Source organism: Microtus pennsylvanicus, chromosome 21, assembly GCF_037038515.1.
Source record: "Microtus pennsylvanicus isolate mMicPen1 chromosome 21, mMicPen1.hap1, whole genome shotgun sequence".
Lineage (NCBI taxonomy): Eukaryota > Metazoa > Chordata > Mammalia > Rodentia > Cricetidae > Microtus > Microtus pennsylvanicus.
In genome coordinates this window covers 16,962,573-16,989,412 of record NC_134599.1, presented here as the reverse complement: position 1 = coordinate 16,989,412, position 26,840 = coordinate 16,962,573, and the positions used below count along the sequence as shown (strand labels likewise).

General features: G+C 42.9%; 1 protein-coding gene across 7 annotated transcripts in view; it reads left to right on the top strand.

Annotated features, from left to right (window-relative positions):
- Dtnb (dystrobrevin beta) overlaps positions 1-26,840 on the top strand; it is a 209,024-nt gene that overhangs the window by 109,810 nt on the left and 72,374 nt on the right. For all 7 annotated transcript variants that reach the window (XM_075955708.1, XM_075955706.1, XM_075955707.1 and 4 more), the window contains exon 9: positions 1,077-1,201. In XM_075955708.1, the coding sequence (XP_075811823.1) occupies positions 1,077-1,201 (125 nt within the window). The remainder of the gene's footprint in view (positions 1-1,076; positions 1,202-26,840) is intronic.

The following is a 26,840-nucleotide window of genomic DNA, read 5'->3' as shown; positions in this document are numbered from 1 at the left end:
TGGGTGTATACGGTGCAGCAGCATGAGACCCTGGGTTTACTTGCCAGCTTTAAAAAAAAAAAAGCATGAGGCAGGCTAAGTAGGGGCTGTAGAACAGAATATTCTGTTCAATGTAATTGTGAAATTTTATTCACTTTGTGTGCATTTACTATTTTAATGAACAATCTTGGTGTTTCTGCTTTCCAGAGAAATTACTGGAATTTTAACTTTTTTTGTACCTTCTAATACAGCATCATTTACAGTCACAGGTCTAATGCTCACTGCTTGTGTATAGACTTAGACTTGTTTAATCCGTTGGCACAGACAGACCCTTTTTTTTGGTTTTCCAAGACAGGGTTTCTTTGTGTAGTTTTGGAGCCTGTCCTGGAGCTTGCTCTGTAATCCAGAATGGCCTCGGACTCACAGAGATCCGCCTGCCTCTGCCTCCCAAGTGCTGGGATTAACGTCACATGCCACCACTGCCTGGCTCACAGACAGACCCTTAATGCCAAATGCTCTGCCTCAGTTTTTTGTTGTTTCAAGGCAGAGATTTGTGTAGCCCAGGCTGGCTCAGATTAACTGGGTAGCTGTAGATGATTTTGATCTCTTGATCCTACTACCTCTACCTCCTGAATGCTGTGATTACAGGCTTGCACCACAACCCCCGGCTTGCCTTGCTTTTGTTTGGGAGTATTCTAGCATTTATGGACATAGCTTAGGCAGCTGAGTTGCTAACATGCACAATCCATGTGTTTTTTGCATTGTCTTTGCCTTTTTGTATTGTACCCATCAGAAAAATTCCCCCAATAGGGAATTACCCTCATATCTTACCAGAAATGACCCAGAAACCTCAAAAAGGGGGGGTGGGTGGGGAATTCCCAATATGTAGAGATACCCAGAAGAAATTTAACATGTCTCTTTAGCTCCATAATTTGATAATGTCACTTTATGGTAGAAGGAACCACAGGAATGAAGAAGCTCCAGGCGACGTCAGAGTTCTGCTGGCTGCTCTCTGCAAGGCCCAGTCACACTGACTACAGTGAAATCTGATTTGTACTTGAAAAGGTCTCATTTCCTTATTTTCTCCTTTGACACAGAAATCCCCTGCAAAGAAGCTGAGCCATGCAATTAGTAAATCTTTGGGCTGTGTACCCTCCAGAGAACCCCCACATCCTGTTTTTCCTGAGCAACCAGAGAAACCACTTGACCTTGCACACATAGTGTAAGTATGCACCTGCATGGGCTGTGCCGAAACGGGGCTTTCTGACGGGAACTCTCGCGCCAAGGGCTGGTTTCTTTAAACCTTCATAATATCTGCATGTACTGCTCTGCATTCCTCAAGCCAGAATAGTGCAGCGGCCCCCAGACACACGAGTACACCACAGCACGTCTGTGTGTCCATCCTTCCTTCAGGGTAGCCACAGTTTATTCTTTACGGCCATGAAACCCCCAGGGACTTAACTTAGATATTCACATGGTAGGGAAGGAAAATCTCCTGGGTTTTATCTTCTCAAACTTAAAGACACAGAGCGACAAAAGGCAGACCAGTGCAGCAGCTCGTGTCTTCAGTGCACTGTACGATGTGAAGCCATTTCTTCTACATATGTCTTCAGCTCATACGGAGTTGGTTTTGTTGTATGGTGTGATGTTGAAGCAGTCACACACATGCACTCACGCACACATGCATGCATGCATGCACACGCACCAGTCTGCATTTGAACAATGACTTGCTTCCAAAGTCATTTTTTGCATAATAATTCATTTCCTCGTGACATGTTGTTAGTGTTACTGTTGTCAAAATTAAAATTTCCAGAGCTGGGGAGATGTGGTTCGGTGTTCACACAGCGTGCCAGGCTCTGGGTTCAACCTCTGATGCTGCATAAGTAAGAAAAAAGTCGCTTCTAAACGTACACAGACTGATTTCTGGGCTCTTTATTCTGTGTTCTTTGGCCAAATTGGCTATTCCCTTGCCAAAATCACCCTGTCTCCGTTACCATAGAGACAGTGATATTTTTTAGGACTATCATCTCTATTCTTGTCCTTTCTTGTTTTCTTACAAATTTTGGCATCAGCTTGTTGGATTCTTCATGAAATTTTGTTCAGGTTTTTACTGATTTTTTTTTTGAACCCAAAGACAAAATTAGAGAAAATTGACATTTTTATAATACTAAATTTTCTATTCTACAAACATAGTCTCTTTACATTCACTTAAATGCCCGTTTATGCCTTTAAGTAGTTTTATGGTTTTGACCTAGGAAAGGTGTTATATATGTTAGATTAGTTTCTGAAGTGGTTTTTGTGGTCTTTTTTTCTGTGTGTGTGCGGGGGTGGGGAGACATCTCACTGTGTAGTTCAACCTGACCTTAAGCCCTCTCTTAGCCCAGGCTAGCCTTAGTTTCCTGAGTGGAGGTTAGAGCGTCTCACCTGACTAGACTGATGCCTGAGGACTCTACTCATTTTGTTGTCTTTTTTCCTATAAAATTCTCAAGACATATTTAGTACCTTATAAAAGTGTATAATTCCCGTGAATTTGTATACTGTCTTGTCATGCTAGTGGGCTCTTTTTTGAATTATGCTTCTTTTCAATTACTCACAGTGTATGGAAATATTGATGGGTTTTGTATTCTAATGTACTGTGTACTTTCTTAACTTGCTCATTGCTTCTGATAATTTGTATTCATATTTTTTTTTTTTGGTTTTTCGAGACATGGTTTCTCTGTGGTTTTGGAGCCTGTCCTGGAACTAGCTCTTGTAGACCAGGCTGATCTCGAACTCACAGAGATCCGCCTGCCTCTGCCTCCCAAGTGCTGGGATTAAAGGCATGCTCTACCACCGCCCGGCTGTATTCATTTTTTTTAGAATTTTCTTTAAATAATTTTATAATCTGCAAATAATGATGGCTTTATTTCTTTCCACTTTGTAGACTTTCAGAAATTAGTCATGCTTTTTGGGGTATAAAAGGTCTTACTATGATGGCTAGAAACCTCCATACTGAATAGAAAGGGTGTAATGGGCATTTATTTATCTATCTGTTTCTCTACCTATCTATCTATTCATCCGTCTGTCTGTCAATCTGTCTGTCCATCCACCGTCCATCTGTCTGTCTACTATCTATCTATCTATCTATCTATCTATCTATCTATCTATCTATCTATCTATCATCTATCTATCTATCATCTATTTATGTATCCTATCTATTTATCATTTGTCTATTTGTCTATCTATCTATCTATCTATCTATCTATCTATCTATCATCTGTCAATCATCTCTCTGCTGCCTATCTCTCTTTCTCTCTCTCTCTCTTTCTCTCTCGCTCTCGCTCTCTCTTGCTCTCGCTCTCTCTTGCTCTCTACCCACCAACCATCTATTCTGTGTGTAGCTCTGGCTGTCCTGGAATTCACTCTGTAGACCAGGCTAGCTGGAACTCACAGAGATCCTGCTGCCTCTGCCTTCTGAGTGCTGGGATTTAAGGTATGTGCCTTCACTGCCAGGCCAATAGGCCTTCTTATGTTACAGAAATCTCAAAGGCTTGCAACTGTCACATAGTAGCAATGCTGCAGGGTTTACAGATGTAATCAGGTTAATCAGCTTCTTTTTTATCTCTGCTTCCAAAGAGTGCTTCATTTTGGTGATGAACAGATGCCGAATTGTATCAGATTTTTCTATTTTGAGATGATTGTATGATTTTATTTTCCTCATTCATTTGTATTAGTTGAGGGTAGCCTTTTGTGATGCTAGGGTTAAACCCAGGGCTTCCCACACATGAATGGGCTACATATCCACCCCTGTTTTTAAGAAATCGCTCTTACATTCCTGGAACAAACCTGAGTTGGCTATCCAAAGCCCTGTTGAATTTTGAATTTTGTCTGGTAATATTTTGTTAGATTGGGGCACGGTTTATAAGTGAATCTGGACTTCAATTTTCCTCCCCCCTCTTTTTTTGATAACTAAGAAAGACTTTGTTTTAAGACAAAACCATTAGCATAGCAATATAGTCAGATTTTATTGTGTGTGCTCATTTAAAAAATATTTTTATGGTGGCGCACGCCTTTAATCCCAGCACTCGGGAGGCAGAGGCAGGCGGATCTCTGTGAGTTCGAGACCAGCCTGGTCTACAGAGCTAGTTCCAGGACAGGCTTCAAAGCCACAGAGAAACCCTGTCTCGAAAAACCAAAAAAATAAAAAAATAAAAAAAAATAAATAAATAAAAAATATTTTTGAATGGTGTATATACATGTCTTATGGGGACAAATGCACATATATGTGCATGATTGTGCAGAGGTCAATGTTGACTGTCTTTCTCAGTTGATTTCCACATTCTTTTTGAATGGTATATGTATGTGTCTTTTATCAGTGTGTACATGTGTGTGCATGGGGACACATGCACACATATTTACGTGAATGTGGACAGCAGACGTCAACGTTGAATGTCTTTCTCAGTCGATGTCCACTTCATTAGATTTCAAGAAAAGGTCTCTCACCCTGGAGCTTATCTGTTTAGCTAGACTAACCAGCCACTGAGCTTCCGTGACCCACCTGTCTCTTCCTGTCTCCACCACCACTGGAGTTACAGATGTGGGCTGCCACACCGAGGTTTTTACATGGGTACTAGGGATCCAAGATCAGGTTCTCATGGGTGCATAGCAAATGATTTACCAACTGGGGCATTTCCCCTGGCCCTCGGTGGGTTTTAGAAGAGAACTGAAGAGATGGCACAGTTGGTAAAGTACTTACTTGCCCAGCATATGGACCCTAGTTTGAGCTCCAGGAACCACGTTAAAACATTGCATATGGGGATGCACACTTGCAATTCTAGTGTTTGGAAGATCGAGACAGGAGGATCCCTGGGGCTTACTAACCAGAGCCAGCCTCACCTAATTGGCAAGCCCCAGGCCCTAGTGAGAGACCCTGTCTCAGAAAAGAACAATACCCAGTGTTGAACTCTGACCTCTGAGTAAACTGAAACATATTCACAAACACACACCCAAATAATAATTATAGCATCAAATTAAAAAACTGATCAGATATCAGCTAAACGCTGGAACTATTGAAGAGCATCCACAATAGCTCAGCAGATTAAGGCACTCGCCACTACGCCTGACGACCTGAGTTTGATTTCTGAGTCCAAGATGGTAGAAACAGAACCAGGTCTTGCAAGTTGTTCTTTGACCTCCACATTCATGACCTGTGCGCATGCATCTCTCTTTCTCCTCTCCTCCCCTACTCCCCCCCAACACAAATAAAAAATCATTTCGTGTCTGCACTTCTGTGGACATGCATGACAAGCATGATATAAGGCGGTATAAGACAGGTAGACTTTAAGACCTCTTTTGACTAGGTGGTGACAGCACACACCCTTAATCCCAGCACTCAGGAGGCAGAAGCAGGTAGATCTCTGTGAGTTCGAGGCCAGCCTGGTCTACAGAGTGAGTTTCAGGAAAGCCAGGGCTACAAGAGAAATCCTGTCTTTAAAAAAAAAAAATTAAAAAAGACCTTTTATGCCCATTCTAATGCCCTCTTGTTCAGCTTTCTAGAATTAATAGGTGACTTTACAAAGTATGGTAATATCAAGGAAAACTTCCAAAAAAGTCTAAAAGAGATTCGTAGTTGTAGCTGAAGTGGATTGGTGTTCTCAGAAGCCAGGTTTCACAGACGCTAAATCTAGTCAAGCACTCTGACAGTCCCGTGGAAACACGGCTCGAGCTGGTTTTAGTCACGATGCCCAGGAACTCTTACTCCCTCACCTCGCCATCCCCATCAGCCTCCTGCATTGTTTGCTGTAGCTCCTCGTCAGTCACATTCTTGCTGAACCCAGCATGCACTTCAGCTTTATCAATGGAGTCTTCCCGGTGTCATCCTCACTAGAGCGGGAAAGCTTTCAAGGTTTCTTTCTGTCTCAGACGTTTCCTGAGTTCACTTTTCCTGTCCTTTGTCAGTTCTACTTATTATTTGCTCAGCTTCTTTCTTGGGTTCAAAGTCCAGGGCTCTCGTCGATGTCTTTAATGTCCCTGCAACTAGAGTGACAGACAGTTGTGAGCCGCTATGTAGGTTCTGGGAATCGAGCTCAGGTCCTCTGTTAGAGCAGCCAATGCTCTTAACCACCGACCCATCTCCCCAGCCCTGGTCAATGAACTCCTAATGTGGCCACGTGAATTAATCCGCGTTCTCTGCTTTTCGTCAACACTTGTCCTTTTAATAGGTTTATTCAGAAGCTGGTCATGCCTGGTCAGTCAGGGCTGCCAGAGCCCTGCTTTTGTCTAGAAACCCTGGTTACAGTAGGACTTTTACAGAAGGTCAAGTATGACTGTTTATCTAAACTTCAAAAATAGATGATTTGTATGAATGCATAAAAACCTATACGAAAGGTAACCAATAAACAGTTATTAGTGGCTACCCTTCAGGAGACAAAAGGTAAAGTACATTTTGCCAATTTGACATGTCACTTCAGAATTAAAATTTTATTTTGTACCATGTAACTGGTGTCAGATCAGGGCCATCTTATTTATTCATTGTGTGTACATGTGCACGTGTGTGTACGTGTGCACGGGTGTGAGCACATGCCATCTGTATGCCTTGTGGAAGTCAGAGGGTACCTTCTGGGAGTCAATGCTCCCCTTTCCCCGTTTGCATCCCCGGGCAGGCCGTCATGCAGGTACCTTTACCTACTTAGCCATCTCACTAACTAGATAAATGTCTTTTAGAGATGTCTGAAATTCTACTTGAAAGAATAGCTTCCTTGTGTTAAATATTCTTTAGCCGTGTGCCTTTGGCAGTCTCTGAACTAAATACCAAGGAGCTTAGGGATTGCTTTAAATCTCCTGAGAATTTCTTGGTGAACCAGTTTCATGGTTTCTGATCAGTTTCATAATTGTCCTATTGTATTCAGAAGAACTATCCTATTTACTTTGAATCTTTGGAAAAGAGTGTTCTCATATTTGGCCTAATATGCAAACTAATTCTGTAACAAGATGTTTTTTTTCCTTATGGTCTGTCATTATCTTAGTGCCAAGCTAGGAAATGCACTCATGAAGAATGACATTTACAGTGAAGCCAGAGATGGCTAGGAATTAGCCATGGAGGGTGGAGAGTCCTGGCAGAAGGCATTAGGACCAGAGCCATGATACGCCAGAGCAGGCTGTCGAGGAGCCATGGGCTGCTGCACACTGATGGACTCTATCCTTAATAGAAGGTCTGTAGATAAGAAGATTTATCAAGTTTTTTATTTAAAAAAATTAAAAATAAACAAATCCCCCACTGCCTATCATGTTGAGATAAGGAGCAGGACAAGAATGAAAGAGGGGAGACCAGATGGACAAGTTTTATCGTGGACCAGGTGAGAACCATGGTGCTTTGAACTATTGTGGTCATGCAGGTAGAGGTTATAAAGACATTAGACACCTTAAGTTTAGGGCTTGCAAGATGGCTCAGTATATAAAGTGCTTGCACCCAGGAGGCATAGACAGGATCCCCAGGGCAAACTGACTAGCTAGACTAGTGGAATAAGTGAGCAAGAGACCTCGTCTCAACCAGTAAAGAGAACAGTGACCAAGGAAGATACGTAATGTCAGTGTTGGACCTCCATACACATGTACATGTGTGTACCCCTATACATGTGAACACACACAAACATATACACATATGTACTCAAATAAATACATTTAGCTGGATGTGGTGATTTCATACTTTGAACCACACCACTTCGGAGTCTGACAGAGTTCCAGACCAGCCTGAGCTATAGAGTGATACTCTGTTAAAACAAAACAAAACAAAACAAACTAAACTAAACTTATATTTTGCCAATATTGCACAGCAAGAAATAAAATTAAAGCTCCAAGCTTGAGGTTTAGTGCTCTGTCTCAGAGTGTAAAGGTGCTTGCTGCTAATCTTGATGATCTGAATTTGGTTCTCAAAACTCATATAGTAGGAAGAGATAAATAAATTAAGGTTTTCTTCTGACCTTCATGTGTTTGTGTTTATGTGTGTATGTGTGTACATGCATGCACATACAATAAATTAATTAAAAAATAAAAAGATTGATCAGATGTTTCATTGGGTAGGGGCACTTGCTACCAACCTTGACAATCTGTTTAATCCTCAGAACCCACATGGTAGAAGAAGAGAATTAATTGCCACAAGTTTTTTTTTAACATTTACTGTATGCCATGCTATGCTCCCTCCCGCCACAAAATAAATGAAAACTAATGTCTTAGTTAGGGTTTCTATTGCTGTGAAGAGACACCATGACCTCGGTAACTCTTGTAAAAACTTTCATTTCAGAGGTTCAGTCTGTTACCATCATCGTGGGACATTGCAGCATGCAGGCAGAAATGGTGCTGGAGAGGTAGTTGAGAGTTCTGTCTTTTGTAGGCAACAGAAAGTGGTCTGAGGCGCTGGGTGGTATCTTGAATTAGAAGACCTCAAAGCCTCCCCCCCCCCCCACAGTGACACACTTCCTCCAACAAGGCCACACCTACTTCCACAACGCTACACCTCCTAATAAATGCTACTCCCTTCGGGGGCCATTTTCTTTCAAACCACCACAGTTAACAAACAAAAAATTGTTCAAGGTTGTTGTGGTAGCTCATGCCTGTATGTATAGCATGTAAAAGGCTGATCCAGGGGCTAGAGAGATGGTTCACTGGTTAAGCATCCCGATTGTTCTTCCAGAGGTCCTGAGTTCAATTCCCACATGGTGGCTCACAACCATCTGTAATGAGGTCTGGTGCCCTCTTCTAAAGAGGCTGTGTGGCAGGAGTGTTAAGTGCATGGCTTAGCTGGTAAAGTGCCGCCCTTACCAGCCTGAGGACTTGCGTTTGGATTCGCAGAACCCACATAAGAAGCCAGACACAATGCCTTATGCCTGTGCCCCCTGTGCTGGGGTGACACCAAATTCCTGAAGGTCATTGGCTACCCAGTCTGGCCAAATAGATGAGCTTCAGATTCAGTCTCAAAAAATTAAAAAGTAGAAAATTGTCAAGGAAAGACAATTTGTGTTAATCCCCGGCCTGCCTGCACACATGCACGCACACACACACGTACATACAAATATACAAACTCTTACATTTTACTACTATTGCAGAATAAGATATAAAATTATAACTCCAACCCGGGTGTAGTGGCCCACTTCTGTAATTCTAGCACTTAGGAAGTGAGGGCAGGAGGGTCAGGAGTTCAAAATTACTCAGCCACCTTGTTTCCTGCCGCTGTAGCCAGCCTACGTTAATGAGACTCTGTCTCAAAAAATAAATATACAAACAAAAAATTCAAAACTGTGGTAGGAATCTGGGGTGGAAATTTAAGATGACTATGAGATAAAGTATATTTGACTGTCTCATTGTTTGTACAGAATAGGGATTTGTTCAAGACCATGGATTTGAAGGTCAGATGTTGGTACTGGGGACTCCCAATGGTATAGATCTTTGCTTATTTAACTTTCACAGCAACCCCGTGGTATAACTACCACCAGCCTGTTGAAAAGCCAAGGACAGCCTTGGTGAGGTTGAATGACAGCCTTGTCATCACGTAGGAACAGAGCAAGGCTGTTGGGGCTTGTGTCCAGATCCCACCTTCTTCCCAGCCTCCTATTTTACCTGCTTCCTACAGTGCTAAGAAGACCATAGAGCAGAAACAGGACTGACTTGTAGCCTGAACTAATGGCCAGTTTCAGAATCAAGAGGGAACTTGGTGAACGAGAGAAGGAAGCTGTGGGATAAGATGGAAGGAAAGCAAAGACCTCAGTCTGCCTTCCTGTAAGTTGGTGGTAATCAGTCTCTCGGTTACCACAGGGTATTCTTTAAGGACAGGACATGTGAAACAGCTTGTAAGAGGTTAGGTAGGATTCCCTAGGTAACTAAAAACTTTTTTTTTTGTTTGTTTGGTTTTTTTTTTTTGTTTTTCGAGACAAGGTTTCTCTGTGGTTTTGGAGCCTGTCCTGGAACTAGCTCTTGTAGACCAGGCTGGTCTCGAACTCACAGAGATCCGCCTGCCTCTGCCTCCCAAGTGCTGGGATTAAAGGCGGGCGCAACCACCGTCCGGCCACTAAAACCTTTTAAAGTCTTTTCCTCGGGCTGGAGAGATGGCTCAGTGGTTAAGAGCATTGCCTGCTCTTCCAAAGGTCCTGAGTTCAATTCCCAGCAACCACATGGTGGCTTACAACCATCTGTAATGAGATCTGGTGCCCTCTTCTGGCCTGCAGGCATGCATGTAGGCAGAATACTATATACACAATAAATAAATAAAAAAAATAAATAAAAATAAAGTCTTTTCCTCAAGTAAGTTGAATCATCCTGAAAATATGTACTTCAGAAGGCTTTGGCTTACTCTCTGTTGAATTCTAAGTGTATAAATAATGCCCAGAGCATGGTAGGCACTTAAGTACGTTGAAGAATAAATGATGAACTACATGCCTTTTACCGTGTTTGTTTTCTCTTCATAAAAGTCATGATGGTCATGTCCTCTCGACGTCCCCAAATCATCCACTAGATGGCAGCCACAATTCCTTATGTTGGGGGAGGTTGAGAATATCATGTAAACAAGGTTTCTAAAATCTCTCGGGGCTTGTATTCAAAACAAAACTAATTTGTCTGTCAGCACTCTAGCAACTTTTCCTCTGTGTCTCCGAGAGAAATTAGTGTGTCTCTGATCAAAATATTTTCATACAGCTTGCAGCTCGCGGTGTCTTTGATAAACCTTCTGCTGTTCTAGTTCAAGCAATTTGCTCTTGCTCAGGGTCTAATTATCTAACCACACAGTCCTTAAACTTAATTTCTTTAATTAGAGGTTACTCGCCGTTTCACTTCGGTTTGTGGCTATTTATTTCTGACAGAAAGCAAAACTAGCTGGTATTGCTTCCTGTCTGCCTTGTTTTCATAATGCAGCAAGAAGAGCAGGGTCATGTGTCCTGCTGGGTGTAACTGCAATCATTGACTTCTTCACGGGGCTGACACACGGCAGCCCACAAGAGAACACCAGCCGATGGTGCGAGGTCTAGGAATGACTTTCATATTTTTAAATCATTAAAGCTGTTTTGGGGAAATGTAGTATATGTGGGCACTTGTGTGTATGCTTGTGAAGGCCAGAGGTCAGTGTCAGGTGTGTGTGTTTTATTACTCTCTACCTTATTCTTTTCTATTGCTTTTATTTGTTTGTGTGTAGGGGGAGTGAGTGTCTGTACATGCTAGCCACAGTGAGTCTGTGGAGGTCAGAGGAAAACTTGCAAGAGTTGATTCTCTCTACTGTATGGGTGCTAGGCATCGAACTGAGGTCATCAGGCTTGGCAACAAGTGTCTTCATCCCCTGAGGCCTCTCACCAGATTTCTACCTTAGTTTTTGAGACAAGGTCGCTCACTAAACCTGGAGCTTGCTAATTTGACCACCGAGCTTTAAGGATCCTCCTGTCTCTGTGCCTACCCAACACTGTAGGCATGTACCACCACTCATGGCTTTTTTACATGGATTCAGCAGTTCTTGTTCGAACTGAGCCATCTCCCCAGCCCTTAAAGATGAACCTTATTTCTCTTTAGATAAGTTAAATTTTAGTAAAATTTAATTTTATTAAATTATTTATAAAATAAAGATGCATTTCAATAAAAAGAATATGTAATCAGGTATAGTAACTCATGACTGTAATCCAAGCAATCCAGAAATTAAATGAGGATTGCTGAGTGATTAGAGCTAGCTGTGGCAATGTGGGCTAGACTTGGATGCACAGAGCCAGAGAAGATGGTGGATCTCTTCCTCAGCCGCTCTCTGTTTTATCCACTGAGGCGAAGACTCTTGCCCAGCTGGGGATTCTCCAGTTTGGATTTATTAGCTAGCCAGCCTGCTCCAAGGCCCCATTGTCTTCACCTCCCAGACACTGGGGTTATAGGTGACCCACCACACCCCCCTGGTTTTTATGTAAATTCTGTTTTTGTTTTTGTTTTTTTTTTTTAACTCAATCCTCATGCTTGCATTTTCCCAACCAGCCATCTTCCCAGCCCCATGATCTTCTTGAGCCTCTGATCATACAGTCCCTACCTGTCAAGTTCTGGGATTACAGACATGGACCACTGTACCTTGTTTATATCTGTTTTCAGTGACGGTGGCAGAATAGAGTTGCTGTCCCTGACACACCCTAGCCCTCAGAGCCTAACGCGCATTATCTGACCCTTCATAGATAAACCTTGCGAACTTCTGCCTTAAAGGAAGCATAAATGGAAGCTGGCAATTTTGAACACTTTGTGTTTCTTCATATTCTTTTCTCTTTTTTCTGAACGCTTGTTGTCTTTGGTTCGATGGCCCAGGTTGACTTTCCCAATTAACACAAGTCCTATGTTTTCTTATAATGGTTTTGAAAATGGTGCCGTTGGTAGCATGATTTGGAACTCACCAGTGCTCCATCAAGCACCCAAAATTTCAGGCCTAACACCATCTGATGTGTTAAGAGAAGAAAAGTTGCTTTTGATTCCCTTTTTCCTACAGCATACCGTGGACAGCTGACATGCGCTCGGGCTACAGCACAGCTGATTCTGACCTGTCCTCCATGCCGAGGTGGTTTTGAAAACCTAGCAGTTCATACAGGGCTCATTAGAGGCTGAGCTCCAGACAGTCCTGCACTGGCAGCTGGTCAGGCTGAAGTTCCTGAAATCATTGCCTTCTAATTTTAGAGTTGGCTTGCTAGCCCCGAAACTGTGCCTCCCCAGCGAGGATGAACACAGAGGACAGCGAACTAACATAGTCCTGGAGATAGGATGAAGACTTTGCCTGAGTGTGTGTATATGAATAGGACTGAAGGAACTTGCATACACTCACAAATCCACACCTATGAATGTCTCTGTGTGTCTGTGTAACAAAGAGATGGCCGCATGAGTGAACAACAATGTAGTTATTCATTGTGGTGCGTTAAGGAGACCCAGCTTTATTGAATACAATAATAAAACTGAGAGCTGCCAGGGCTCGTTCAGCTAGACTGGTTGGCTGGTGAACCCCAGGGATCTGCCTGTCTCCTTGTGCACCCCAGCACTGGGTTACGGAAGTGCTGTCATGCTCAGCTTTTACGTGAGTACAGGGAATCCGAACTCAGTTCCTCATGCTTGCACAGCAGACTCTTGACCAGCCAAGTCATTTCCCCATTATATTAAACACACACACACACACACACAATTGGGTTGGGAAGATGGCTCAGTGGTTAAGAGCACTGGTTGCTCTTTCAGAGGACCTGAGTTCAATTCCCAGCACCTGCATGGAAACTCATAGCTGTCTCTCCCAGGGGATCCAAAGCTTTCTTTTGTCCTCTATGGACATCCTACACCCTTGGTACACAGACATACATATAGACAAACACCCATACATGTAAAATAGAGTAAAAAATAATTGAAAAACATATAAAAGTTATCATCTTAATGAATTTTAAGCATATAATTCAAAAGTAAAGAATATTTACATACCACAAGATTTGCTCACTTTGGCAAGTTATATTACTTTTGCTAAACTTATATCATTTTATAACCTTCACTGCCATCTGGTTTTAGATATTTCCATCATCCAAAGAGTTTTCTATCATTTATTATAAATTGTGTCTTACAGCTCTAGCCTTGTTGTAATACTTTCCTATTGCTGCAAAAAGACACCATAATCAAGGAAACGCACAGAAGAAAGGCCTTATCGGGGCTCCCAGTTCCAGAGGATTAGAGTCCATGGCCATCAGGGCGGAAGGTAGACAGGCAGATATAAAGCTGGAGCAGAAGCTGAGAGCTCACATCTCATTTACAAGCACACGGCAGAAACGGGCTAAATGGGAATGGTGAGGGCTTTTGAAACCTCAGAGCTTACCCCCAGTGACACACCTCCTCCAATAAAGTCACACCTCATAATCCTTCCCAAACAGTTCCACTAACCAGAAACCAAGCCTTCAAACATATGAGCCTATGGGGTCCATCCTCATTCAAACCTCCACAAGCCCCGAGACAACTACCAGTGTGCAGTAGTTCCTCTTACCCATTAAACATACATTCCAAGTCCTCCAGTGGGTGCCAGAAACTGCAGATAGCATAAATCACTTACACATTTGTATATATGTGCCTATGCATGTACGTGTATGTACACTTGTATGTGTATGTGTATATATGTGTGTTTGTGTACTTAAGGACTGGGGAGATAGCTCGTTGGGTAAAGTACTTGCTGGCAAGAGAGTGGGTCCTCAGAACTCAAATAAAAAGCCAGAGGCAGTAGCACTAGTGTCTGTATATAGTCCCAGCGAACAAGGATGGATGGAGACATGACCGAAAGATTGTGGGCCGGCCAGTACAGTGAACAAGAACAAGGTGGAAGAACTGTGTGTGTGAACACACACACACACACAGTAAGAACAACCTATACTTAAAACTGTTCTTTTTCCGTGGGAAAAAATATGGGAAAAGGGAGGAAAATGATGGGGTGGGGGCATGCTCAACATACAACTTATACTTGTAAGAAAAAATAATTCAAGGTTTTCTTTTAATTCTTTGTGTATGATTTGCCAGTGCAGGCATGTGCACGCGGGGCCCATGTGTGTAGGCCAGAGGATGTCTGTGTAGACTCTTTCCCCTCCTTCCACATTTGCATGGTTTCTGGAAAGCAGACTCAGGTTGTCAGTCTTGCATAGCAAGTCCTGTACCAGTCTAACCATCTCATCAGCCTGGAAAAAAATTAATTAAAATATATTAAGAGAACTGTCTGATGGGGGTGGGTTTTTTTTTTTTGGTTTGCCTGTCAGAAACCTGAGTCTTCTATGAAGGATTGCCCTTCAAAACCTTAGCCTCAAATAATCTCCTCAGTAAATGTCCAAGGAACCTGAGCTTCCCCCAAACCAGAAAACTATAAACTGGTGTGGATAAGAAGTAAAAGAAACCATGGTAAAGTCCCACAAAGAGTCTGGGTTGTCAGTTATAAAATAACTATACATTGCTGGATGGTGATGGCACATACCTTTAACTCTTAACACTCAGGAGGCAGAAGCAGGCAGTTCTCAGTGAGTTTGAGGCCAGTCTGGTCTACAGAGCTAGTTCCAGGACAGCTCAGGCTACACAGAGAAACCCTGTCTCAAAAAAAAAAAAAAAAAAAAAGGAAAAGAAAAGAAAAAGGAAATAAAAAGGAAAGGCAAAGGGATTCCTGCATGTTCAAGGCTAGCCTGGACCACATACCAAGACCTTATCTTAGAAAGAAAAGGATTTGAATGCTGATCAGAAGACTCAGCAGTTATGGGCACCTGTTTCTCTTACAGAGGACCATCTATAACCCCAGTTCGAGGGTGTCTGATGGCCTCCTCTGACCTCCACAAGTACGAGGGAGTTGTCAGAGAGTGTCTGAACTTTGGAAATACAAATTTGGAAACTGGCAACTTACAGATGATATTTAGTACAGAAGAGAAAACAGAAGAATCAAAAACTATCACCAGTTTATTTCTTCCTTAGATGACTATTTAAAAACTTTTGGCAGTTTTTTTTTCTAATGTGCAGCATGAAGGCAATTCCAAACACCCAGGACTTTGGTATTCTTGGACACTGTCTTTGATAGTATTGAGCCCGGCCAACGGAGGGATTCTGTATGGTACGGATTCTTTAATAGAGAAGAACTTTATTCCCTGCTATCCTGGAACTTACTCTGTAGACCACGCTGGCCTCGAACTCACAGATTCCCCTGCTGCCTCTGCCTCTCGAGTGCTAGGATTAAAGGCATGTGCCACCATACCCAGCTGGAATTTTTTTTTTCTAAATATCTTTGTGTGCTTAAAAAATATTACCACCGTGTGAAAAGAAGGTCTCTACATTGCTGTTGTTTCAAGCCTATTTATTGGGTGCAGAATGAGTAAATTCAGTCTTTAACAACGCATTGGATGATTGTAGGAGTTTGTCAGCTGGCTTGGTGTGATGGAGGAGGCTGCTGTAAATTTTGTGTTGGTGGCATTAGATGCAGAAGAGCAGTTTTTATCCAGTCTGTGTCATAACAAAGATGACACCTTGTGGGTGTCATTGTCTGCTGCCTACGAGAACCCGTAGTGACATCAAAGGAATGGATGTCAGGGATGAGTCACACTGAGACTTTAACGCCTGTGACTGATGTGGAAGGAAGGAGAGAAACGGAACATAGAATGAGTATTAATAAACTTTCCCCTTTTTAATGTCAGGGTAAACTTTTCATAAAATGTGTGTGTGTGTGTGTGTGTGTGTGTGTGTGTGTGTTCATTGTGTATATGAGTGCGCAGCTCACATGTGGAGGTCAGGACAACCTTGGGGGTCAGTCCTTACCTTCCACCTTGCATGAGTTAGGGTCTCTGCTTCTGTTCACCGCTACTGATGCCAGGCTCACGGGCTTCTGAGCTTCCAGATAGTCCATCTCCACCTCTCAGCCTGTGCTACCCTGGTATCATAGACACTAGTACTACTGTCCCAGCTTTTTATGTGGGTTCTGAGGATGCAAAGGCAAGTCATCAGACCTGCACAGCAAACATTTAGCCACTGAGGCTCCTCTCCAACCCATGATAAATTCTCTTTATTTATTTATCTTTTTAATTTTTATTTTTAAAAATGTGTATGGCAGGGTTGTCGGGCCGCTCTTGCAGAGGACCTGAATTCAGCTCTCTACACTCACATCAGGTAGCTCATCACTGCTTAGAACTCCAGCTCCAGGAGATCCAGTGACGTCTTCAGACCTCCACAGGCACCTGCATGTACATACACACATATGTACCCTCACACACACATATAGGAACACACACACTTTGGGGGTTAGGGAGATGACTCCACCAGTAAAGTGCTTTGTGTCTAACACAAAGACTTGGGTTTGGTCCCCAAAACCCACATAGAAAAGCCAGATTTTGTAGCATATGTTTGTAATCCTAGCATTGAGGATTACAATCAGATTCCTGGGACTCACTGGCTCCTTGTGAATCCTAAACCAGTGAGAAACCTTGTATCAAAAATAAAATTAATCAAAGTGAATAGCTCCTGAAGACTGAGACCTGAGGTGGTTTTCTGGCCTCCACATGCATGTACACACACACACATACATACGTGCTCACACATGTGCACCTGCACAGACACAAACATACACACACACGCGCGCGCGCGCGCGTGCTTAAGTAAAACTTCCAAAATAAAAATAAGAGGAGCAACCCCTATAAACTGCAATCTTCCCCAAGCAATATTTCCAAAAAGTAACGTGTAAACCTCAAATCAGATTTCTACCTGAGGTAGTCAGTGGAGCAAGTCCAAGGGAAAAAGGGCTGGGGGCACCACACACAAGCTTACCGTCTTTAAAGGGAAAACACATCATAAAATTCCTTCCTCCCCGCTCACTGTGGTGCCCTTCGGCTTCCTGAGAGTCTGTTCATGTGTTTTCCCCGATGGTGTGGAGAAATAGGGACAGTGAGTCGGTGAGCACAGTGCTGCTGCTGGGTGCACTCTGTCCTAGGCCCTGTATGCAGCAACAACATGTGTGTGTATATCTGAACTCTAACCTGGACACCAGGGCGTGGGGAGGAAGAGAGAGTTCTAACTCTGGGCACTGGTTATGTTTTGTGGTGCTAAGAATTGAATGGCTATTTACACAGAAAACAAACTAGCTTACATGAAATAAGATTTAAGTCTGAAGTCTGGGGTTACATGTCATCCAGGTCTGTCCCTTTAGAATGTGGCTTTAGCTTTTCCATGTCCCTTGCATCTTCATGCAGCTCACTGGGTCCTGCAGAAAAGGGCAGCTATGGCATTGCTAAGAGATGCATTTCATCCACAGTTCAGTGCAGGGAGGTTTTTACTTTAAAACTTTTGAATTTTCCAACTCATGGACGAGAGGCATCTTTCCATTTATTTAAATTGTCTTTAATTACTATGGTATGTTTTTATAGTTTTAAGAATGCAAGTCTGGCCGGGTGGTGTGGCACATGCCTTTAATCCCAGCACTCGGGAGGCAGAGGCAGGTGAATCCCTGTGAGTTCGAGGCCAGTCTGGTTTACAAGAGCTAGTTCCAGGACAGCTAGGACTGTTACACAGGGAAACCCTGTCTCGAAAAACAAAAATAAATAAATAAATAAATAAATAAATAAATAAATAAATAATGCAAATCTTACACTTTGGTTAAATTTGTTGTGGGTATTTTATTATTTTAATGCCATTGTAAATGAATATGTTTTCTAAATTTCATTTTCAGATTGTTCATTGTTAATATTTAGAAATACAATTGATGTTTTGTTCATTGATCTTGTGTCCTGCAGCTGTGCTGAACTTGGCTCTAATAGTCCTTTTGTGTAAGATCTTGACGGTTTTCTACGAGTGAGATCATGTCATCTGAAAACAGATAGTTTTACGCCTTCATAATCTGGATCTCTTATTTCTTTTTCTTATCTAATTGTATGGTGCAGCTGTATGTTTTCTGTTTGTTTTTGTTTTTTTAAGAAAGGTTCTCCCTGTGTGTTTCACGCTGAGTTCAAACTCATGATCCTCTTGCCACAGACCCCTGAGTGCTGGAGTTATACTTGTGGAACTCTGACATGCCATTATCATCTTCAGAGGAGAGCCACTGTGGCTCTCCATGAGGCCCTTGATCAGGCTCACTACTTTCACTAGGAGAGGGGCGGCACCAGACCCTACCTGAGATTCCAGCCAAACTTCATCTTGTTCATATAACCAGGTCCCAGCCGCACTTAATTTTAGGGAATGCTAGAGTGTGCTGGGGTAAGGCAGTTTCCTAAAAGTCACAAATGTTTTTGTAAGTAATTCCTATAAATTCTTGTTCACCTGGAATGTGTGGAATCCCTTCTTTGGTCTTTGATCACCTGTCTTTGATAGGTGTTTCTCCAGGAAGAGTTACAGAACACAGGAGTGACTTCCTCCAGCCACAAGAATAGTCCAGCAGGCCTAGTTGGCCAGTTTGGTTTGGTTTTTATGCAGAGTACTGCTTCTTCCAGGAGTTCGGGTATACTCTGAAAGTTTTATTTAGTTATGAGTTTTTGCCCTCTCAAATGTCCTGTCTGACGCCCTTCTTTAGTCTCCTGTCTAGACATTTGCCTCATTAAATTCAATTCAGGCGAACCTTTCACTAGTTGGCACTTTAGGGTTTCAGCTAAGGTGTTTGAAGTTGGTTAGAATGTTAAGTAGAATCATAAAAACTCAAGATAGGAAAGAAACTTATTCATTATTTTACAGATTTTTTGTGGTTGCTGTTGTTGTCTGAGGCAGGTTCTCTTGTAGCCCAAGCTAGCCTTTAAACCTCTGTGCAGCCAGGATGCACTAGGATGTATTCATCCTGCCTAGCTGAACAGATATTTCTTGAGCGCCTACCATGCTCATGGTTTTAGGTTTGCAATGCGAATAAGATAAATACAGAAGTGAAACAAGTCCTGTGGGCCCTGCCTTCACAAGGTTTACAAGTTCCTGGGCCAGCAAAATGGCTCAGTGGATAAAGGTGCTGTCTTCCAAAGCTATGACCTGAATTCAATTCCTGGGACCCACTTCCAAAGCTATGACCTGAATTCAATTCCTGGGACCCACGCCGGGGAAGGGGAGAACGGACTCCTGCAAGTTATACCTTGACCTCATACGTGTGCCGTGGAAGTGCAAGTGCACACACACTAAAACCACACAAATAAATGTAACAAGGTTTACAAACCATTGAGTGAAAGCAGTTGATAAATAAAACACTAGTTATATGTGATTACAAACTGTAGTGAGTACTAAAAAAGAAAACATCTGGATATTAGGAAGGAATACAGGAAGCAGAAACTTCTCTTGTAAATTTTGCAGTTAGGAAGTGTTGTCCCTTTTTTTTATAGAGCAGTGGAATGTGTTATCCACCTGAAGTGGAGTCGGGGTAGAGAGTCTTACTGGAATAGGAATGGAGTTAGGGACACATCCCGGAGGCACCCCGCCACTCCACACAGACCAGTTGGCCAATCCTCAAGAGGGGTTCACTGTCCAAAGTCACTGTAGTCTCATCATCTGCTTAGTTCCCAGATGGGAAAGAGCAGGCAGAAAGACAGGGTGGCCCTCCATCAGAAAGCCCCCAAAGCCGGGCAATGGTGGCGCACACCTTTAATCCCAGCACTTGGGAGGCAGAGGCAGGCGGATCTCTGTGAGTTCGAGACCAGCCTGGTCTACAGAGCTAGTTCCAGGACAGGCTCCAAAAAGAAAGAAGGAAGGAAGGAAGGAAAGAAAGAAAGAAAGAAAGAAAGAAAGAAAGAAAGAAAGAAAGAAAGAAAGAAAGACCCCAAGGCGGTCAACTGTAGCTGACACAGAGCAGGCAGCACTGTCTGGAAGTTTAAAAAATGGATCCAGTTTCCCAATACCACCCTTTTTCCGTTGCCCGTCGTTCCCTTGTTTGTTTGTTTGGCTTTATGCACTCACTCTCTCTCTCTCTCTCTCTCTCTCTCTCTCTCTCTCTCTCTCTCTCTCTCTCTCTGTGTGTGTGTGTGTGTGTGTGTGTGTGTGTGTGTGTAGAGGGTGTTTTGGCTGGCCTGGGACTCACATTATAGCTCTAGTTGACCTGGAGCTGGTACTGATTCTCCAGCCTCTGCTTTCTGAATAGTGGGATTACAGGTAATAAGTCACCATGCTAGACTACATTTTCATAAATAGGAAAGTTGATATTTCAGCAGATGTGGTGGGACATACTTTTATTCCCAGCACTTGGGAGACGTAGGCGGGTAGATCGCCACGAGTTCAAGGCCAGTCTGGTTTAAATAGCAAGTTTCAAGGCAACCAGAGCTACATAGACCCTGTCTGAAGGGGGAAATTTTTATATTTCTATAAAGTAACAATAAACTCCCTCTTAAGTTTAGTAAGAAAGGAAGGAGAGATTCATCCTGCAAAGTAAAATGGTGTGTTCCTTTGTATTTGGCTATCTGTGCTGCTTTCTCAGAATAAGTGACACCAGATGCATTGCCCCATTCCTGTAACTTCAGACGGAGGAGGCTGACGGAAAAGGACTCTTAATAGTTTAAGGTCGGCATGGGAGTGAGACTCTGTCTCAAAACCAGATCCCATACACACATGAAATACGATTAAGCAGTTTATTTGCTGATTGTGTCATCTCACAATTGGGCCTTTCTAGAGCGAGAGCAATGGTTCTCAACGGGTAGGTCGCGACTCCTTTAGAAATGACAGCCCTTCACAGGGATGGACTATCAGATATCCTGCATATCAGATATTTATATTACGGTTCGTAACAGTAGCAAAATTACAGTTACGAAGTAGCAGCCAAAATAATTTCATGGTTGGGGTCACCTCAACATGAGGAACTACAATAAAGAGTCTCAGCATTCAGAAGGTTGAGAAAGTCTGCTGGGTTCCTCTACGCATCTCTGGATACGGTGTGTAATGGTAAACGTATAAGAAATGATAAGGGGTGACACATGCCTTAATTCCGTCACTTGTGAGGCAGAGGCAGGTGGATCTCTATGAGTTTGAGGCTAGCTTGGTGTCTACATAGTGAGGTCCAGGCCAGCCAAAGCTATGTAGTCTCAACACTCTCCACCACCCCCACCCCCAAAATTAATTTATATGGGGCTGGTGAGGTGGCTCAGCAAGTAAAGGCATTTGCCACCAAAACTGGCAACTTGAGTTTAATCCAATAGAAGGAGAGAACTCTGCCATCTGATATCTTCATATGTGCTACGGTAAATAAACACACAGAGAGTAAGTAAATGAATGCAGTTTTTTTAAAAAATTAAGTGTTAATTGCTAAACCTTTTCCTTCCTGAAGAAAATCTCATTAAATAAGACCTGTATCACAAATGGTTATGTTGAAGCACTAGAGGTAGCAATTGAGGCATATTAACTCATTGATTGATTAACAGATTAATTACAGTCTGTTTAGCTTAGGCGTTGATTTGGAAATTATGCATATCTTCTGTGGGTTAATCATTAGGAATGGCTGTTAAAATGCACTCCCTGCACAGCAGAGGAACTTCACCAGAGGTAAATAAGTCACACAATGTTTTTGTTGCACTATAGTACTGCTAAAAATATTTCTTCAAGATTTGTTTATTCTTAAGTGCATGGATGTTTTGCCTGCATGTATGTCTGTGCAAAGGTGCCAGATCCCCTGGAACTGGAGTTACAGGCAGTTGTGAGCTGCCATGTGGGTACTGGGAATTGAATGTGGATCCTCTCAAAGAATAGCCAGTGCTCTTAACAGCTGAGCTATCTCTCTAGCCCCTAATATTTTTAACCTTATAATTTTCAAAGGGATACTTTAGTTTATTCCTGTTTTGCTTTGCTTTGACTTGGTTTTAGTTTTTTGAGATAAGGGTTCTCAAGCGTAGGCTGTCCTAGAACTTGCTGTAACCCAGGCTGGCATTAGAGTCACAATATTCCTCCATCACTGCACAACATTCGGCCTCTCAGACGCTGGGATTAAAGGTATGAGCCACCATGCCTGGTTTAGTTGTCGTTAAAGTTCTTTGCTTCAGCCGATCATCACAGAACCTGTTAAGAGTAATAGAGTGTAGTTTGTAACTTACGTAAAGAGAGAGAGCAAACAGCCCACTATTCAAAGAAGATAAGATTAAATAAATAAATTAAAAAAAAAAAGAAGATAAGATGAGCCACGCTTACTGTAATGTAACTATTGCCTACAGGCTCAGCATTCTGTGAAAAAATAATAGTCACAACAACGAATAGAGCTTTAGGCTCTGCCTGTCTTGATATTTCACCAGAGCATAGAATTCTCTTTACCATAATGATAAGCAGGTCTTCTTCCTAGACGATGTATTATTTCCACTTGTGACATAAAGGAATAGGTTTATAAATCTGCGAGGAGGATGACTAAGTGGAAAGAAACAAATCTTGGTCTGAGGCTTGGACTGAGGACTCCGTGGGTCAAGTGCTTGCTGTGTAGGTAAAGACCTGAGTGTGGACCCCCGTTCACACTAACAGGAGCAAACAGACCAGAAAATCTATTAAAGACACCCAAGTGCACGGCTGACAGCCCGGGTAAAGAGTAGTGGAACTGTGTTAGCTTAATGTCTGTGACTAAAATCTGCTCAGAGGGTGGGGCAGATTCACACACAAACTGCGCAGGAAAAAAAAGGCAGAGTAAGGGTCTAGCAGTCTGACTTCCTACAGAAGGATTCAACCCACCAGGCTTCAGAGTCAGTTTTAAGCTTCTATTCTTTCATTTGCCCACAGCATCAAGTACATGTTTTATGTCCATGACAGTGATCTTCATGTTCTTGGGTACGGAGCCCCATGCAGACAGAAGACCAAAGCAGACTGAAGGGATGGTTCAGCATTCAAGAGTCCCTATAGCTCAGGTAGAAGACCTAGGTTTGGTTCCTAGCACTGAGGTGGCAGCTCACAGTCCTCTGTAACTCCAGTTCCAGGGGATCTGGGGTCCTCTTTTGGCCTCCATGCAAGAGGCCTGCATGCAAGAGGTGCATATAAGTTCATTGTAGGCAAACACACTCATATATATAAATATATATATATTTATATATATATATATATACACACATATATATGTATATATATATATATATATAAAATAAAAACTGTTATGGGAGGTTCTTCCGCTCCTCCAGCCAATAGCCGCTGAGATACCAGCCCATTGGGGCGTGGTCTCTCTCTTTAAAATAACGGCCACTTCCCTCCTCGCTCTCTCTTACTTCCTGCTCCACTTCCGGCGACTAGACTCCCTTCCTGATTGCGCAGAGGGCTGTTGTCTGGGACTGTGATCTGTAAGTTTTTTCCCCTTTAATAAATAACCGTTCTGTTAATCATAATTCCAAACTGGTGTGGGATTGTTTATGACTTACGCCTTCACCTTCATCTGGCGCCCCACGTTGGGCGCCACTCTGTGGTGAGGAGCGGTGGGCTAGCTTTACACCCGAAATAATTACACGGAAACTGTATTCTTTTAAACACTGCTTGGCCCATTAGTTTTAACCTCTTGTTGGCTAGTTCTTACATATTCATCTAACCCATTTCTAATATTCTGTGTAGCACCATGAGCTGGCTTACCAGGAAAGATCTTAACCTCCGTCTGTCTGGAGCGAGAGAATCATGGTGACTGCCTGACTTGGCTTCTTTCTCTCAGAATTCTGTTCAGTCTACTCCGCCTACCTAATTTTCTGTCCTATTAAAGGGCCAAGGCAGTCTCTTTATTTAACCAATGAAATTAACACAAAACAGAAGACTCTCCCCCATCATTAGAGTGGCGCTCCAAGCCGGGCGGTGGTGGCGCACGCCTTTAATCCCAGCACTCGGGAGGCAGAGGCAGGTGGATCTCTGTGAGTTCGAGACCAGCCTGGTCTACAAGAACTAGTTTCAGGACAGGCTCCAAAACCACAGAGAAACCCTGTCTCGAAAAAAACAAAAAACAAAAAAACAAAACAAAACAAAACAAAAGAATAGAGTGGCGCTCCAACGTCAGGGACTAATCCACTTAAAAACCTTGGAGGGCTTTTAAAAAAAAAGGGGGAGAGAGCTTAGCGCAGCTTTTTGCAAAGGGGCAACCCTCTGGAGGTTGAATTGCTTGGATATGGAGTTTCTGGGTTTCCTAGTAACACCTGGTTCAAAAAACAGAAAAAAAACAAACAAACAATCAAAAATATTGTGTGTAGATGGGCACTTATAATGTCATGTTGTAATGATGTCATGGTGAGCCATATGCTGGGACCATCATTGCTGTTGCTCCTTTGAAAAGGTTCCAAGAACTATGAGCTAAAATGCCCCCTGGAGATGGAGTTTCAGGCAGTTGTGAGCTGCCTGATGTAGGTGCTGGGAACTGAACTCCAGTCCTTTGTAAGAGCAGCAAGTACCCTTGATTGCTAAGTCCACTCTCCAGCACCTCATGATTGGTTTTAATTTAGCCGTTGAAAATCCAGCCTTAAATCAGCATTTTGCTTAAAGGCAGTAGAGGCACTAAAATCACCAGGATTGAGAATAGCAAGAGCCAAACTGCCTTGGTTCACAGTCCTGATTTTCTCACAGTTTGACTCTGTAACCTCAAGAAAATTACAGCTCTAGCCAGGCATTGTGGCACATGCCTTTTATCCCTGCATCTAGGAAGCAGAGGCAGGTAGATTGCTGTGAGTTTGTAGCCAGCCTGATCCACGTAGAGTTTCAGGACACCCAAGCTACAAAGGGAGACCCTTTCTCAAAAGATAAATAAATGAATGAAGCATTATAGCTCTATAAATGTAAGGTTTAAGTGTGAATCCCTGGAAAATAGCCCCACTGAGACCTGTACATGTTCAACACTCAGTAAGTATTGCTGTTGTTGTTAAAGACACCCTGCACTGCTGGCTCTGACACTGAGTCACAGATTAGTCTAAATAGCGGGGGGAAACGGCAGCCTAATTAAGCAGAGCAGAAGACGCCAGTTTCCAGTGCAGGGATGGGGAAATCCTGCTCCAGCTGCAGATGTATCTACCAAATATAGCATTCACCAAGAGCTCGACTAACGCTAAATCCACACATTCTCTCTCTCTGCAGCTCTGTGTTCACAACATGGTGCTGACTCACAGCCAACAAATACTCACCGAGTACTATGCTTGGCACTTGAAAGATAATGATAAAAATGCCACGCAAATTTCTTAACACTATAGGAGTGGAGATAATCCAGAATTAGCCATGATGTTTTCTTTACTTCCTTTTAGGGGGTTGTAGGGACGTTGAGAGGATGTGAAACTTTGGAGATATTAAGCTTTTTCACAGGGCTTCCACTGGAAGTATCAAAGTTCTACACAGAGAGGCTCAGATCCGTGCACTCAACCGAGTATAGGGCTTGGGTGTCTTACCTTAGAAAAAGCTGCCCAGTGGTTTCTGTGAGTAACCCCAAAAAGAGGGGGGGAGATAGTCAGCAGGTGTTATTGTCCTTTTAAGACAGGATCCCCTGTATTCCAGGCTGAGTCTGACCCAAACTGGTTCTGTAGCCAAGGGTACCTTCTGAGTGTTGGTTGTATAAGTTTTCACTTCCATACCCATTCTTGTTTGGTGTTTGTTCACATGTTTCAGTCCATTGCTGGAGATCAAACCCGGGGCTCTATGTATCCTGGGTAAGCAATTCTGTCAGCAAAGCTGCTCTTACAGCCCTGTTTGAGTCTTTGTTTTGTTTTTATTTTTTGAGATAGGATTTTACTCTGTAGCCCAGGCTAGCCTTAAACCTAATGGAGTGCCTGCTAGCCTCCAACTTGAGGTTATTCTGCCTCAGCCTCGCGAGTGGCATGAACCACCACATCCAGTTTTCACTTATTTTTTAAAATGACAGCTATATTTGGGCAACATAGCCATAATTGTAAACTGCATGTATGTGTATACACCGTGTGCATAGCTGTGCCAGTCAGATTCCCTAAAACTGGAGTTATGGATGGTTGTGAGCGGGTGCTGAGAATCCCTAAAACTGGAGTTATGGATGGTTGTGAGCTGCCACGTGGGTGCTGAGAATTGAACTCAGGTACTCCGATGTGGGATTCCCCTGCGTGTGCTGTGAATATGTTTTATTACCATTGGTTAATAAAGAATCTGCTTTGGGCCTATGGCAGCACAGAATAGGGCAAGGCGGGAATTCCAAGCAGAGATAGAGGAGAAAAGAAGGTGGAGTAAGAGAAATGCCATGTAGCTGCCGGAGGAAACAGACGTCTGGGAACCTTATTCCACAAGCCTTGTGGTAAAATACAAAATAATAGAAATGGGTTAATTTAAGATGTAAGAGGCCGGGCGATGGTGGTGCACGCCTTTAATCCCAGCACTCGGGAGGCAGAGGCAGGCAGATCTCTGGGAGTTCAAGGCCAGCCTGGTCTATAAGAGCTAGTTCTGGGACAGGCACCAAAGCTACAGAGAAACCCTGTCTCGAAAAACCAAAAAAAAAAAAATTAAGATGTAAGAGTTAGTTAATAAGAAGCCTG